Source organism: Spea bombifrons, chromosome 3 (assembly GCF_027358695.1).
Source record: "Spea bombifrons isolate aSpeBom1 chromosome 3, aSpeBom1.2.pri, whole genome shotgun sequence".
In the NCBI taxonomy this organism is placed as follows: Eukaryota; Metazoa; Chordata; class Amphibia; order Anura; family Pelobatidae; genus Spea; species Spea bombifrons.
This window is the reverse complement of record NC_071089.1, coordinates 39,515,121-39,530,728: the sequence shown is the minus strand read 5'-3', so window position 1 is coordinate 39,530,728 and position 15,608 is coordinate 39,515,121. Positions and strand designations below refer to the sequence as shown.

At 41.4% G+C, this 15,608-nt stretch overlaps 1 protein-coding gene across 5 annotated transcripts in view; it reads right to left on the bottom strand.

Moving 5' to 3' along the window:
• Positions 1 to 15,608, bottom strand: part of MAP7 (microtubule associated protein 7) — an 84,569-nt gene that overhangs the window by 42,603 nt on the left and 26,358 nt on the right. Inside the window, exon 1 of one of the 5 annotated variants that reach the window (XM_053458981.1) lies at positions 2,942 to 3,063. The exons of the other annotated variants lie outside the window; for them this stretch is intronic. Within the exon in view, the coding sequence (XP_053314956.1) occupies positions 2,942 to 2,957 (16 nt within the window). The 5' untranslated portion in view covers positions 2,958 to 3,063. Of the gene's footprint in view, positions 1 to 2,941; positions 3,064 to 15,608 lie in introns of those variants that run through there. 5 annotated transcript variants of the gene reach the window in all.

The window sequence follows — 15,608 nt, the reverse complement described above, 5'->3', positions numbered from 1 at the left end:
GTAATGCAGATCAGGGCTTCTAACCCTGAATTTAGAACCACAGTCTGGATGTTTAACGAGCTACACAGACAATCTGAAAAGCATAAAAGGTATACACATTCAGGTTCCCGGGTTGCTGCCAGAATAACAACCAATAAAGACGCAAGAATTCACCGCCCAGTGAATACCATGCAAAAAAACGCCTAAGCCATTGATAATGGGGATTCCATCACACTATTTGTCTAGGGCTGCAAATAACGTTCATTTTCCTAATCGATTAGTTGGCCGATTATTTTTTTGATTAAATCGGATAAAAAATTATGTAATTTTTTTTGTTTATTTAAGATAATTTCATGAACAAACTGAATGTTAAAAACAAACAGCAGAATAAAAAACACTTTGATAAAAATGCATTTCTTGATTTTATTTCCCAACCTGCCTCCTCAGTTACGCACATCTGAGCCCAGGCTTGCCAAACTGCATCCCCGATATGCCTTATACCCGCTGATATGCCACTGTGTCCGCTGATATGCCACTTTGCCCACCCCATCATGGGATGGGGTGGGATATAAAGTATCCAACTTGACTAATGTCCTAACATCAAATCTGCTAAATGGTTAGAATTCCGTTCCAGGCACCAGAAGCAAACTGCAAACAGTATCTTAGCTTTTGCTCAGCAATCACTTGGCTGGTACAGTTAACAGAAAGCGCTGGTAAGGAGAAGCTTTCCTAATGGATGTGAGCAGATGGTCTCTTCTATAGCTCATTTGCACATTACTGTGTTTCCATTTCTCTCTAAATTTGAGATAGAATAAATATGTAGGAGACTGGGGAATTCATTAGCATAAGATACTCGGGGAGAATACATCAAGAAGTTGCAGTACATGCTCTGTAAGCACATATTGAGCCTAAATTAAAATGCAAGCTCCTCAGATTCAAGACAATTTGCCTATATAAAACCAAAAAATACACCTCAGCCTTCAGTACTCTTTAATGCATATAATAACAATTACATTTCAAATGCTCTTTTTTTTTTGCAGGGAAATGCATAGATCAGGGCTTGACAAATTCCCGAGGCAGGTAGCCATGGCTCCTAAGGTCTGCTCCTGCTACAAGCTTTGTTATTATAATTTACCTTTTTTCTGACTGCTATATTGGTTTAAAGAAACGTTAGAAATACATTTTAAAATACAAAAAAGTAACATTAAAAAGAAAGCAAATCTGTAAGGCACAGATAAGTCCATACGTGATATTTTACTTCTGTCAGATGAGTTCTGATTAAAATTATATTGTGATCAGAAAAATATTCAAAAGAAACAAAAGGAAAGATCCTAGATGTCAATGTGAAGCATAGAGAAGCATACAGATGACACAAGATTGCATTAGCTAAATGAAAACTGTAACGTAATCAGTGTTTATGGTTTGCCAGTTGATAATGTCATGTAAATGATCAAGGTCATGTATGACAAGAGTAGCACTCCAGGCTGTCAGCGACTCAGCCAAGGTTATGACAAATTAGACACAGTCGTAGGGGCCTGTGGATTCCAAGAACGTACTCTGTAGTGGCAGTACTTATTCCTACCTCTTCTCTTGTTGCTTCTCCTTCTTATGCCTCATCACATTTCAAATTCCTCTTTTACCACCTACTCTCTATTACATGACTGATTATTAAAACGCCCAGCAACTAGCATTGAACTACAGATCCCACAATGCCCTGCCAAGCTTCTGCTGATCATTGGAGATCTGACGTGACAAAAGCATAAGGGGACCTGCCTTCATGTAACCGGTTCCTGTTTTGCTAGAACCACCACATGCTTTACTATACTAAAATTGCTGCATCAAACTTGGTCATGTTTTGTATATGATATTTTTATAGATGGAAAAACCATAGAATCACTAAATCACTAAAGTGGAATGTGCAAATGTTCACAACATACAGTTCACAACATACAGTTCAGACCATGCAAGTCTTTAATGCGTCACATTGAGGTACACATGTTTTGCACTGCAGTACAGCAAAGAATAAGATACACAACCATACTTTCTTCTTAAACAACAAAAGCTAAAGCAGACAAGTGCACACACAAACACTATTGTTTACAATTTTGTCTACATGCCCTACCCAAAGCAATAACACAGCAAAGCTACCCTGCCCACACTGAATATGCTTAAGCAGAAGCACAAATTCTAAAGCTCCGTCAAAAGCAACAGGGATGCATCTTATGGGCTTTTAAGCTTATCCTCAGTTTGAACCGAAGGCCTCAAAGGATTAATGGTGTTCTAAGCAAGTGATTATTTCCCTTTACTTTTGAAGGTATCCTCCAGCCCTGGTATGCACTTCAATACATATAATAGTTAAGTGTTGTTAGAATCATCTCTACACCTTTGACATGTTTCCCCACCCAAGCCCCTTAACCATGCACCAGACACATCTAACTTAGAACAACGTATTAACCAAGACACACCTTCTATACTAAAGAAACTTCCTCCCCAAAGTTTGGTATACATTTTCTACAAAACATCATTGGCTGACGCTTCAAAACATTCTAAAAGTACGAATTAAGAATGGCGAAGAACTTATGTGATGGCATTAAATTTCTGTCCCTTAGTGCTTAAACTACCGTACTTTGTTGACCTCTTGTTTTGAAAAGACACATTTGCTTTCTGCCAAAAAAATGATACAAAGCTACTTGCCTTGCAGGAGATGAGTTCCATTAAAGGCATCATCAGCCCGCTCCTGTGCTCACTCTCCCAAGAGTGCCATGGGGTATAACAAGATGCACCATCCGCATCTACACAAAGTGCTGAGAGTGGAGGGGCAGTTTATCTATATATTTCAACAGAAATTTGTTACAGCTTACAAGCTAACAGATATTTGCCAGACCCAGTCCAGAGACTTTCATATCTACTTAACGTACACGAATAAGAAATATTTATTTCTCAATACTGGAAGTGTTCTCACCTTTTTTTCCCATCATGCTTAGCAAACATTAACCGACGACTCTTTTGTAGTTGGTACCATAACTTCACCAGACCAGCATAGGCAATCTCAACGTCTGTATTCCGTAAACTGTGTTCCTGGCCATGCAACTCAGAATCTTCATTAACAAGTGTAACATGTCAGAATTGTATCGTCAAAAGCATGCCTGAAAGGCGAACTTCAAAGCCATGCTCTGTGCCCATACTGCTGCACTGATCAAAATGGAGTTGGTCACATTCACAACATCGAGGGATTAGAGAAAGAGACAGGGAGGGGAAAGGGGCTTCAGCGATCACCTTCTCTGAAATGCTGCGTCAATGTTTTGAGCTGCTTAACTCAAGCTTAGCCCAAAGCAAACCGGTCAATGCTGTTGGCAGCTGCCCACTATGATGGCCTAATTCATCACACAACATGCACACCAGTCACGGGATCAACGCAGCCCCTGGGTGAGAGGCACTTCACAGCATTTCCATGCTGACTGATTTCTAATTTGTCCACCGTGAGCAGAAAGACAAATAACGACTCAAAACAAAAAAGTAGACATATTTAGGGCTGAAACAACTAATCGATAAAATCGATAATTAAAATCGTTGACAACGATTTTCATTATCGATTAGTCGAATCGATTTTTATGCTCTGAAAAACTCCTCTCCTTATATAATCCGACCTCAAACAGAGATAGGATTATAACACTAGAATCCAGATCCCCCACAACGCTGCAGGGGACCTGGATTCCCCTCACTGTCGGCCGGCAGGTGTCCGTGCGATACGCACAGACAACTTCCGTTATTTTAAATTAAAAAAAATTTCATTTTTTATCCGATTAATCGAAAAAATAATCGGCCAACTAATCGATTATTAAAATAATCGTTAGTTGCAGCCCTAGTTCAGACATACAGTTACTCTTAATATAAGAACTGTATTAAGAACTGGTTAATCAGAAAAAAAAGACCTTATATTGGGGTTAGAAAGGCCTTGTTACTCAGCCAAGCGTATCCACTGTGTGAAGGTGACCTTACTTTCTAGATAAGGATTTTTTTATGCAGCTCACCTCTTTATGATTATTCCAAAAATGTCCTCTTTGCTGCCCTTTGCCTTTGACAAATGAATGTCAAATGAATTACACACCTTTATAATAAATATACCAAAAGAACAGAAAGCCACAGTTAACACATTTCACGTTCTGAAAGACCTGGCAAGGTCTGTCCTGTAACATAAAAGAAAAGTTTTGTGTCATTCTATTCCTAACCCCTTGTATATCAATCAGGGATTAATCTGCATATGGTCCGCAAAAGGGAAGAAATCTTACTTGCAACCCAACTGTTATATCAGTATCTGTGTAGGGCTGAAACAACTAATCGATAATGAAAATCGTTGTCAACGATTTTCATTATCGATTAGTCGAATTGATTTTTATCGATTTTATCCTAATATAATCCGACCTCAAACAGGATTATAGTACTAGAATCTAGATCCCCCGCAACGCTGCAGGGGACCTGGATTCCCCTTACTGTGGGCCGGTCTCTCACTTCCGTCTCTCTCCCCCCTCCCATACACCCCTCTGACTCCTCCCCCTTCCCATACACTGCTCTGCCTCTCTCCCGACTCCCTGGTGTTTTGTGAACCTCCGTTGCTGACAGGCACTTTCACTGCAGCTTCATAGAAGCCTCAGCGTAGGTGAAGGTGAGAAACGGAGGCTGTCTGTGCGATGCAGACCCCCACCGGCTGACAGAGAATCGAGGTCTCCTGCAGAGAATCATCCTCTCTGTCAGCTGGTGGGGGTCTGCATCGCACAGACAGCCCCCGTTACGGCCCTTCACTTACGCTGAGGCTTCTATGAAGCTGCAGTGTAAGTGCCTGTCAGCAACGGAGGTTCACAAAATACCAGGGAGTCGGGAGAGAGGCAGAGTGGTGTATGGGGGGGGGTCAGAGGGGTGTATGGGAGCCACCCTCCCATACACGACTCTGGCTCCTCCCCGTCCCATATGCCACTCTGCCTTTCTACCAGGCTCCCTTGCGTCTTGTGAACCTCCGTTGGAGTATGGGAGGGGGAGGAGGCAGAGTGGCATATGGGAGGGGGAGGAGGCTGAGTGGTGTATGGGAGGGGGGAGGAGGCAGAGTGGTGTATGGGTGAGTTATAGTGGTGTATGGGGGGTGTAATGAATTTCAGGGTGGCAGAATGGTATATATACGGGGGAGTTAGAGTGGTGTATAGGGGAGGTAGAATGGTGTATGGGGGGTATAATGAATTTCAGAGTGGCATATCTGGGGGAGGCAGAGTGGTGAATCAGGGAGAATTTCAGAGTGGCGCAGTGCATTTATGGGGAGCGGAGTGGCATATCAGGGTGCACAGTGGCATATAGGGAGGTATAAGGCATACATGGGGGCGAGTGGCATATTGGAAGTTATAAGGCATATCAGGGGGGCATAAGACATATCTGGGGGTAAAAGGTATATCAGGGGGCTCAGTTGGATATCACTGGCATATAAGGAGTATAAGGCATATCGGGGGCACAGTGGCATATCGGGGGCACAGTGGAATCTCTGGCATATAAGAGGTATAAGGCATATATGGGGCAGAGTGGCAAGCTGGGGGTCAGATGTGCATAACTGGGTTACAGTTTGGTAAATAAAAGAAAATATAAACAAGGCTTTTTTCTCAGTTTTTATTAAATATGAAAAAGTTAACATATGAATTAATATTTACTAATAACTTTGTATTAAAACCTAGTTTGAGAAACATTGTGTTTGGGTTCTTGTAGCTTTTATTATTATGTCAGTAAAATAAGAAGGTGAATAGCGAGAGGCCATTGCAATAAAGAGATGAAAGTGTAAATTGTAAGTTTTTTTATTACATTATTTTAAATAAAAAAAAATTGCATTTTTTATCCAATTAATCGAAAAAATAATCGGCCAACTAATCGATTATTAAAATAATCGTTAGTTGCAGCCCTATATCTGTGTACTATATCAGATGCTGCCATATAAAAATAACACCTTCCTCAACATTATTGCTGCCAAAGTGTGAAACCTTTGTTGCGTTATAGTTAGTGGTAGGCTAATGGCAGGACTTTCCAACTACCTTGCAATAGGTATTTTTTTTTATAAGCAAACATAAGAAATCTTTCTGGACATATGGCACTTTCAACACTTAAAGGTGGAAGCAGTTAAAATATTCTGGTCTTTGTAAAATGTCACTTGAGCATGAGCGAACGTGTTTAGTCACATTAGCAATAGGGTTGTATGCGCCTGTCAGAGACATTACCGCCTTGTACTGCTACGGCTGCCGGTTTATCTCTGTGTTAACGGGATAATTGTTTGCAGTAAAGAAATCTAGCATAATGAATAAAACCAGAGCAGAAGCAACAAAAAAATAGAACGGTGCTTTGTGTATCCCTGAAACACGTCAAGATTTAAAAACATATTATAAAATTGGACAACCCATGGCATGCAAAAGAATGTGGGTAGAAGCACGTGCCATGCAAAGGACCATCGCTCAGGTTTCCGTGGCTCCTAAACTATTACCATCGCTGCTCACATTTCCCCTTTTCAAGGGGTATGTTCACAAAAGGGATCACGTCAGGATCCCATAAAAAGGTGCAACTTTAAAGTCAGCTTAGCTATGGTTAAATGCCACTACTGATGAGTGATGACCCAGGTCTAGTGGAAGGACATCACATCAAAATCCAACATTTTGAACAATTGCACAGGCAGTGTAGAGTAAAAGCTGAGACATTCCCTGCTATACAAAATATACATAACTATTCTAAAAATGTGGAGCTATCTACATTATCAGTTCTACAAAGCTCTAACAATCCAAACACAATCACCATATAGCAACATATATTTTAGGCTACATATCTGTGCATTAATATTTATAGGTCCTTAGATTTATATGAGCATAAGACTATGTTTCTGTAGATAAAGAGAGAACACAATGCCCATTTGACAGAAATCGGAGGAAAAATATCTATACACAAATAATACTGCGTTAACATATTTTAAACACTTTGACTCAGCCATTAGTTAACAATGTAGATTACAATCACACAGTGGAGGTTATTTAAACCAAGTGGAGTGTTATTCACACATCTTGACACTGGACTGACCAAAGCAAACAGAAATCCATAGCTTCCAAAGAAGGGATTATTGTACTGGCTTATTAAACATCCTGCCATAGGACAAACTCGCAGGCAAAGCTCACATCAGATATTGTCAGCCCCAGTGTCAACTGAGGGTCTGGGGCCCAGCAATTTCGCATGTTCTTTGCCCCCAGTTTACATGTGTTGATTCCCCTTATGTCTCTCGCCCTCATGGGGGGAGGGGAGAACACAGCCCAATTCCTTGGTGCCCTACCACTGCAGGATAACATAGTACCACACCTGGGAACTTCTCGGCTCCGGCTACCCAGAGAGCCTTCCCTTGCAGGAACGCGGCCAGGACTGCACACTGACGTCAGTGGGCGGTCCCGCTGACGTCAGGGGTAACACCCCCATATAAATGAAAAAATGGGCGGGGAGCGGAGCATGTCAAGATCCCGCGACCCAGAGGAGCAGTGCTCCACCGGCAATGTCCGGGTCAAACCCAGAGAGTTCCCAGGCATGCATAGCACATGTTAGGTGACCCCAGTGAGGGCCTCAGATACTGGGTGTTTGGGCTTTTTTTAAATGGGTCTGTCCTGGGGAATTCAGGACTGTTGGCAGGTATGACATGGCTATCCCAAGCTTCACATTTTAATATTTATTCAGTGCTTTAAAAGCTTGATAGTGTTTGTGATGATTTACCTATTTTCTGTGTTTACTCAGAATACTATCTTACTATTTTAAGATACATGAATCATAAGATGTCCATTATAGGTCAACTGATTCAGTTTGATTTACTAAATTTGCATTACAAAGGGTCAATGCCAGAGATCTTTTTTTTTGCAAGAAATGCTAGGCCAGTCCTGCATAATATACAGTAAAGCCTATAGAATACCTGAATGATGGGTCTCCATTTAAGCATTATATAATACCAATACAGCTTATCTTGCTCTTAATGAGGTAGTTATAAAATTAAAAAATTTAATTAAATATATTTTATTCAGATCCACAGCACAGCCGACTAAGCCTAGGGGCTCCCTACCAGGCCCGGACTGGGACAAAAAATAGGCCCGGGCATTTAAGACTGAACAGCCCATTTTTATTTATTTATTTATTGTTAAACCAAATTATGACAAATTTCATATACCATTTCTTGTTGTCTATTAGTTATATTTCAGCATGCTTTTGTCACTGTAATCAATTAGCATTACATAAATATATAATAAATGAATCATAACATCATGCAATTTATAAAGTGCTATATCTTTAATGAAAGATTCAAAACAGTAACTAATCTTTGACCATTTAGTTGGTACTTAGAAAAAAAACTAGTGGCAGTGTGGCACTCCTTGGGCCCTGGCTGGTCAGATCACTCTCACAGACTCACAGCACAGCAGGGAAGAAACTCAGACCTCACACCACCCCAACTGAATTGCGGCGCTCAGCCAATCCTCTAGGCGGAGCAATGTGACTTTTTTTTAGTCATCATACACGGTACCCCTGAAGACACAATTTAGTGCCACTAATCCTTTTTAATAAGATACGCAGGTTGAAATACCTTTACTTTTGCTCTCACTGATTTCTGGGCCTAGAATGTTTTGTCCTCTGAAGTGACTACAAATTCAGGAGGGCGTTTTATCTCTGGACAAGTAAAAATAAAATAGTTGAATTTATTCCTACAGAAAGTAAAGGGCCAGAAAACAGATGACTAAATGCACACCAGGACGGGCTCTGCCACCCAGACACCCAAACACACACACCAGGACAGGCTCTGCCACACTGACATTTCCTTGGGCCCTGCTCCACGCTCCCTAGCATGCAATCACTCCCTCCGCTACCACACCAAAAAAAATTGCCACACTGACTGCAGATTAGGGGAAGACTGTGAGAGTCAGTGCAGTCTTCCCCCTTCTCACCCAGACCATGACTTTGAGAGGACCTCTCCCTTGAAATCATTCCCAGTCACTTTGTCCCTCATTCACTAAGCCATACCTCTCCTTTCCTTCCTCCCTGTGAACTATAGATCAAACACATATAAACAGCACTTGCATGTTTAGATCACATACAAACCCTATATTTGCAGGTATGCAATAATGATGTATGAAACCATAGCATAGCAGGTATAGATCAACAGAAACAATTGAAAATCACATGTTAACTCAGAGTTGAAGGTATAGATCAAATACACAGAATCAGACATACAAACCCTCTATTTGTAGGTATACAATAATAATGTATGGAAACAGAGCGTACCAGATACAGATCAACAGAATAACACACACCCAGCTTTGCAGGTATAAATCAATTGGAATTCACTCAGCATTAAAAGGTATAGATAATCCCCTAAATTACAGCATAGATCACAGGTTGCACACCCCAAAGCCAGCCCTGGTGTCCACATTGCCCACATAGAACCTGATCAGCACCCAGATTACACACATATTACAGCCTAGCCTGAGCCAACTTTGTCCCCTAACAGCCCAGTGTAAGACATCTTTGTCAGCAAACAGCCCACCCTTCATGTGCCATCTTTGCATTTCCCCAAATCACTTACACAGTTAGTCACTCAATCACACAAATTATTTACACATATACATTAATGCAGTCTCACAAATCATTCAAGCAATTCATCCTCACATTAATAAATTAATTCTCGTACGCATTCACACAATTCATCCACACATTTATTCATTAATTCTCGTACGCATTCACACAATTCATCCACACATTAATTCATTCATTCTCGTACGCATTCACACTACCCTGTCCCCATCTACCCCTCCCCTTCTTATCTGCCCCTTCTCACTATGTTCCCCCTTATCAGTATGTACCCCCTCTCCCCCTTCTCACTGCCTTCCCCCCTTTCTCACTATGTACCCCCTTCCCCACTTCTCAATATGTACCCCCTCTCACTATCTATCCCCTCTCCCCCTTTCTCACTATCTAACCCCTCTCCCCCTTTCTAACCCCTTCCCCCTTCTCACCATCTACCACCTCTGCCCCTTCTCACTGCACCCTGCCCTCACTATCTACCCCCTCTCCCTACTTACCTTGTTGCCGGAGTCTTGCGGTGGGGGCGCGAGGCGTCAGTCTTCCCGCTCTGTCATGGTGCGCGCCTCACAGCTGAGCGGCGAAATATGACATCATAGAGGCCTCATAGGCCCAGTCAGTCCGGTCCTGACGGGGCCTATTTTAAGGTAGGGGCCTGGAGATGCAACTCCATCACCCCTACGTCAATCAGGCCCTGGGCCACCCCGCCCACCAGGCAAATGCCCGGTGTGCCCGATGGCCAGTCCGGGCCTGCTCCCTACCTTCTCCGCCGACTGCTTCTGTGTCCCTGTCTCCTTTTCCGTGGCTCCACTTCTCTTGCCTCTTTTTGTTTGTCTGTGTTCTTTTTTTCCTCTGCTTCTCCCCAGACTCAGCTCCATTACCAAGGTACTTCCGCAAAATGGCGGATGCACGGCACGCACCACGGGAACAGCCTCTCCCACGTGCTCCACGCGGGGGGAGAGGGTGTGCACGGAGGGTCCTTTTGCAAAAGTACCTGGATAACGCAGCTGATACCGGGCAGAAGTGGACAAGGAATGAAGTCAGAAGAACAAGAAAGGGAAGAGAGCAAGCAGAGCTGCGGAAAAGGAGACAGGGTAATGGAAGAGGTCCGCGGAGAAGGTAAGAAGACACTGACAGAGAACGTGAGCGAGAGTAAGCAAGAGTGTGAGAGCAACAAAAACAGTGGTTTTTATTTTTAACCCAATATGGTAGTCTTATATTCAGGCCTTTTCTTTTTCTCTCCCATTAAGATCCAACCTTTGAGTGGTCATCTTATAAATGAGCAAATACAGTCAATGGTCGACTTATCTTAAACTATATTAAAAGTCTACCTTTGTTTTGCCAATAATGCTATGGAGGTTATGTATCACCATAGCAAACAGCAGAGCCGTCTCACTGGTACCTATGGTGATGCCAATAAGTAAGCCCCTTCTACAGGTTGCTATGAAGAGCTTAAAAACTTTGAGTCAGTATTTATACGTAACCCCTGTTACCCCCCCCCCTGCAGATTAGAGAGCTCACAGAGGAAACTTCCTTACAGGCAGTGGCAGGGACAGAAGACTGGCCCTTAAGTAGTCACATCAAGTTTTTTTCCATTCCGCCACAGTTTCTCAGCCAGAAGGAAGACTACATTCTGTGCAAACAGAGTGACATGATTAACATTTGCAGCATGCAAAAGAATAAAAGATAGAACAGGCTGACAAACAAAATATATTTGTACAGTTGGAACTGTGTAACTAAGTAGGGAATAGAATATACGCACATCATATTTCAGTGGGGAAGCATAAATTCGCTTTAAGATGTCGGCAGCTACCCAGCTACATTCAGCCACACACAGCATTTACTATTCACATTTTCTTTTTAAATGCAGTTGTACTCATTTAAGCTTGATGACCTTGTTTGTGTTTGAGCCTAAACCCAGTTTGCTCCAGGTAATCAGAAGGAAAATCAGAGACAGAGACAAAGTTGAAAGCAACTGCATAAAATTGTTCTTTTCTTTTTGCTGCAAGATCCTTCTAAATTTGCACAAGGTGATATGAGTTGGCCAGGGTCTGGTTTGACCCACACCATGCTACACAATGCTTGCTCTCAGCTACTAAAAATGGTGCCCACAGGAACTTTAAAGGAAAGAAATACTGGTAAAGTACAAGGATTGGTTGTCCATAAGTCTACCATCACATTTCTATCAATATCCTCAGGACCACGTGTTACTGCTCTCCTTTCCTTTCGGCAAAATATTTTCTTACAGGCGGTCCTGGTAGTGGACAACATGATTTGAAAGTATTATTGCCTTCACAGGAACAATTCAGATCTTTTGAAATTTCAGTGATCCAGACAGTGTCAAATCGAGTGATGTGTTAAAAATGTATAAGAAATTGTACATTCAACCCTCAGGGATATCAAAAGGTAAATATCATACTACGTAACACAGCCTGCTTCTAGGCAAATACACTGACTGCAGTACTACATACTACAGGACCAGATCAACAACACAACTTCTTTTTAAAACAGTTCTAGGCAGCCATCTTGTTTATCACAAAACACCCAGTGTCAGAGTGCTTAACACACTGCATGCATAGAAAGCCATCCCGGTAAATAAACCGAACATGAAGGGCACATTTGTGTTCATTAGATTGGCAGAATATAAAACACATGTATTTGGTGACCTGGATAAGGACTCATTCACAGCAGAGATATGAAAAGCTAGGTTCAGCATACGGTGTATTTGAATACACCCATTCTTGTTTGAATATAAATCTAGATACAGAATCTACAGAATTTGCCTTGCACAGTAAGAAAGCTTCTCTGTTGCAGACATATATGTCTAGCAAACTATATAAACACTTCACACATACCTCGTACTTTTTGTAGGTGTGCAGAGTGGGTGTATTCTGGTATGTAAAAACAAGACAAATAAGTGCATCCTTGTACTCCCCTCAATGTAAGTAAGCTTATCGCTATAATAAACACAATGTAAATGGGAAGATCATGGTAACTCTTCCAGAGTTGAGATCCCAATGGTAGCATCTACTGAAACCAATGGAACAGCTTGGGAAGTTTAAAGATACTTAGCAAATGCTGAATCAAAGAGCAACACGACTAGTACCACTCTCCAGTCTTATCTCTCAGTTATCTAGGTGCTAGCCATGTCCACACTATGTAGGAGGACCACAAATAAGCTCTCTAACAGGTCCTGACTGTGGACAACAGGAGTTGTTTTCACAAGAAATGATGTAGTCTAAGTAATTCTATGTTAAATCTAGTGTTGTCTGGGGTTCTTAAAAGGGACCCTTTACTTTCCCGGACAGCCTCACTAAAGAGAATGCTTAATTTTTTTCTGTTTTTGAAAAATGCATATTAAAGTCCTTTACTAAGGTAGAAGCTGAAGCACAGCATCTGCCAACCTCCGTGACCTTATGATCTTGCAACCAATTGATCTGACACTGAACGGTCCCTGCACGCACCATTTGCTGAGCCAGCACAACAAACAGCTAGGGGGTGAACAAAGGAGTAGAATATGCTAAATTCACCACGCGTAAGCAAAGAGACACAACTGTACTGTAAATTAAATTGTATATTATCGCTGGAGTGTCCATTTAACCAGTCTACATTCAGCACCCAGGGACCCAACAGAACAACCTTTACTTGTATAACAAAAATAAGTAACCGGATAGATAACATAGCCTGCTTCCAGGTGAGTACTCCAACTGCAATACTATCCTACAGAATGAGAAACCCATCCCAGATATGCATTCAAAGCCCTGGGCTGGTTTAATAATGTATAAATTGCATCAGATCAAATGGATTACTATACATTACCCATAAATGCCTGACTAACAAATGTTCATCCATAAAAGTGTGAGCTGTTCAGAAGGCAAAATTATATGGCTTTTATTGACTACAGGTCAGCACCACCCTGACAGGGTGATGATACCGCATTACAAAGATAATATATGCGCATACACAAAACATATATGTGGGTGTATTTGCGGAATTGTATTATAAAATATCATGAAGAACATGGATATGCGCTACAGAATGCATCTCTGATGGAGCTCCACTTGGTGGACTATTGAAGAAATTGTTGCATGTGAGTAATATTAGTAGGGAATCCAACTTGAAGCCCATGAAATCGAGACATTGTAAATTCCTTAGTTCATGCCTAAAAAGCTGTCAATTACTTATAAAAGTTGCAAAAGCATTTGCCTTCATCTCAAATTCTCCAAAGACTTTTGAACAGAATTTCTCAAATATCACAAGAAGATATAAAAATCCAACAACAGCAGGTGCAGAGAAAATGGAGTATAAAAATATCTGATTCAAAAAAAAAAAAAAAAAAAAAAAAAAAAAGATTTTTTTCATTGATGTCACCCATTCACCTTATAGCTGCCCCAAAAAATCTGTGCTGATAACCACTGATCAAAATCTTGGTGAAGACACTGGACCTTTAAAACTGGCCCTAATATGCTGTTAACTATGTATGTTTTACATGCACAAGGTATTTGTTCAAATATTGAGCAAAATCATGTTTATTAGCTCCATAATACATGACTACTAATGAAACAGCTTGCAGCAGGCATGGCTATTTGACCAGGACTACATCATCAGCATCATTTATCTGCGATTATCAGGACTTCAGTGTGCAAGCGGGAAACCTAAGCCTATCCAATACCTTTTGATTACTAAGTATGTGACCTGGTGCCTTTTGTTTTAGAAAATCAGCCCGACATCGCCCTGCACTGGAGACAAGTGCTGGCATACCTGGAACCAGATGTTTAGCCTTAAGTTCATCAAAACAAGTTCTGATTTAATTTACTACGCTTAAAAATTGGTGTATTGAACTGCCTATGTATTTTGTTTTATTTTAAAGTTCTAATAGCAGGTCTCATTTTAAGGACCACTGTTCACTGGGGAGAGCCCAAGTGCCGAGTGACAAAATAACACAATAAGACATCCCAATACCTTTTTTTATTTTCATTAAAGGTGGGAGGGGTTCTAGTTTCATGTTCCCGACTTGACTTTACATTATCAAGCGCTAACCGTAGTGATTTATGCCAAGAACAGCTAGGATGGGCCTGCATAAGGCATATTCAGATCTTAAAGGTCACCTAGCTGACTCTGGATTAGGCAGGGACAACCTACCCATTCTTGCAGATACTTTTACCAGGGATGGACCTTTATAATGGATAGGTAATTAAGGAAGTTGAAACCCGAAAACTCCTGCAAACTCTCATTTTTGTGAATAAACCCCACTATGTTTGAATTTCTTACACGTGTTCACAGTTGGGATACTAATGAAGCCTTTATGGATTATTCAAAATGAAAGAAAATGTGCATGAAATGCCTTCTGTTGATGTCAGAGCTGTGAAAATATACAACACACTTTAATGCATATGATAACTGAATGGTCCACATTTTGATGAATGCACATTAGCATAGTCAGAATAATTTAATCTGCATTCTTCACTTGGGGGCTGCATAGGACACCAGAGTATCCCTTTAAGAACGGGACATTAAGTTCAAAGCATAATGTTTAGCGGAGGCGTAACTAGGGCTCTTGGCCCTGGGGCAGTGTCAGAGGTCCCATCCCAAGCGGATGTCATATCCGTTTCCGGATGAAGTTGAAAGGGGTGCAGGGATGTTTCCTTCAGGTAGCCCAAGTGTGCCTCTTTTCTTTGTGGCGCCTGAGGCAACTACCCCCCTCTTGCCCCATGAAAGTTGCATGGAAGCGGCCATTGTAGTCAATCGTATGATTTCCTCTAACATTCCCTACTCAAACACCACGATGAGCTGATTCTTTATAGCTGTGCTAATGAAGTCTTAACCTCTATAGACTTTCTTTAGTCAGAATGTCCATCGGTAATTTAAGACTGAGCTATTCTTCTTTCCCACAGACAGTATGATAAGGAGTCAGGGTGTTTGTCTAGTAGATCGGGCTAAGATAACAGAGCTAAAACACATACAAATGGCTAATATTCACATGTCTGAAAACATGCAAAACCACTACAATATTTTGG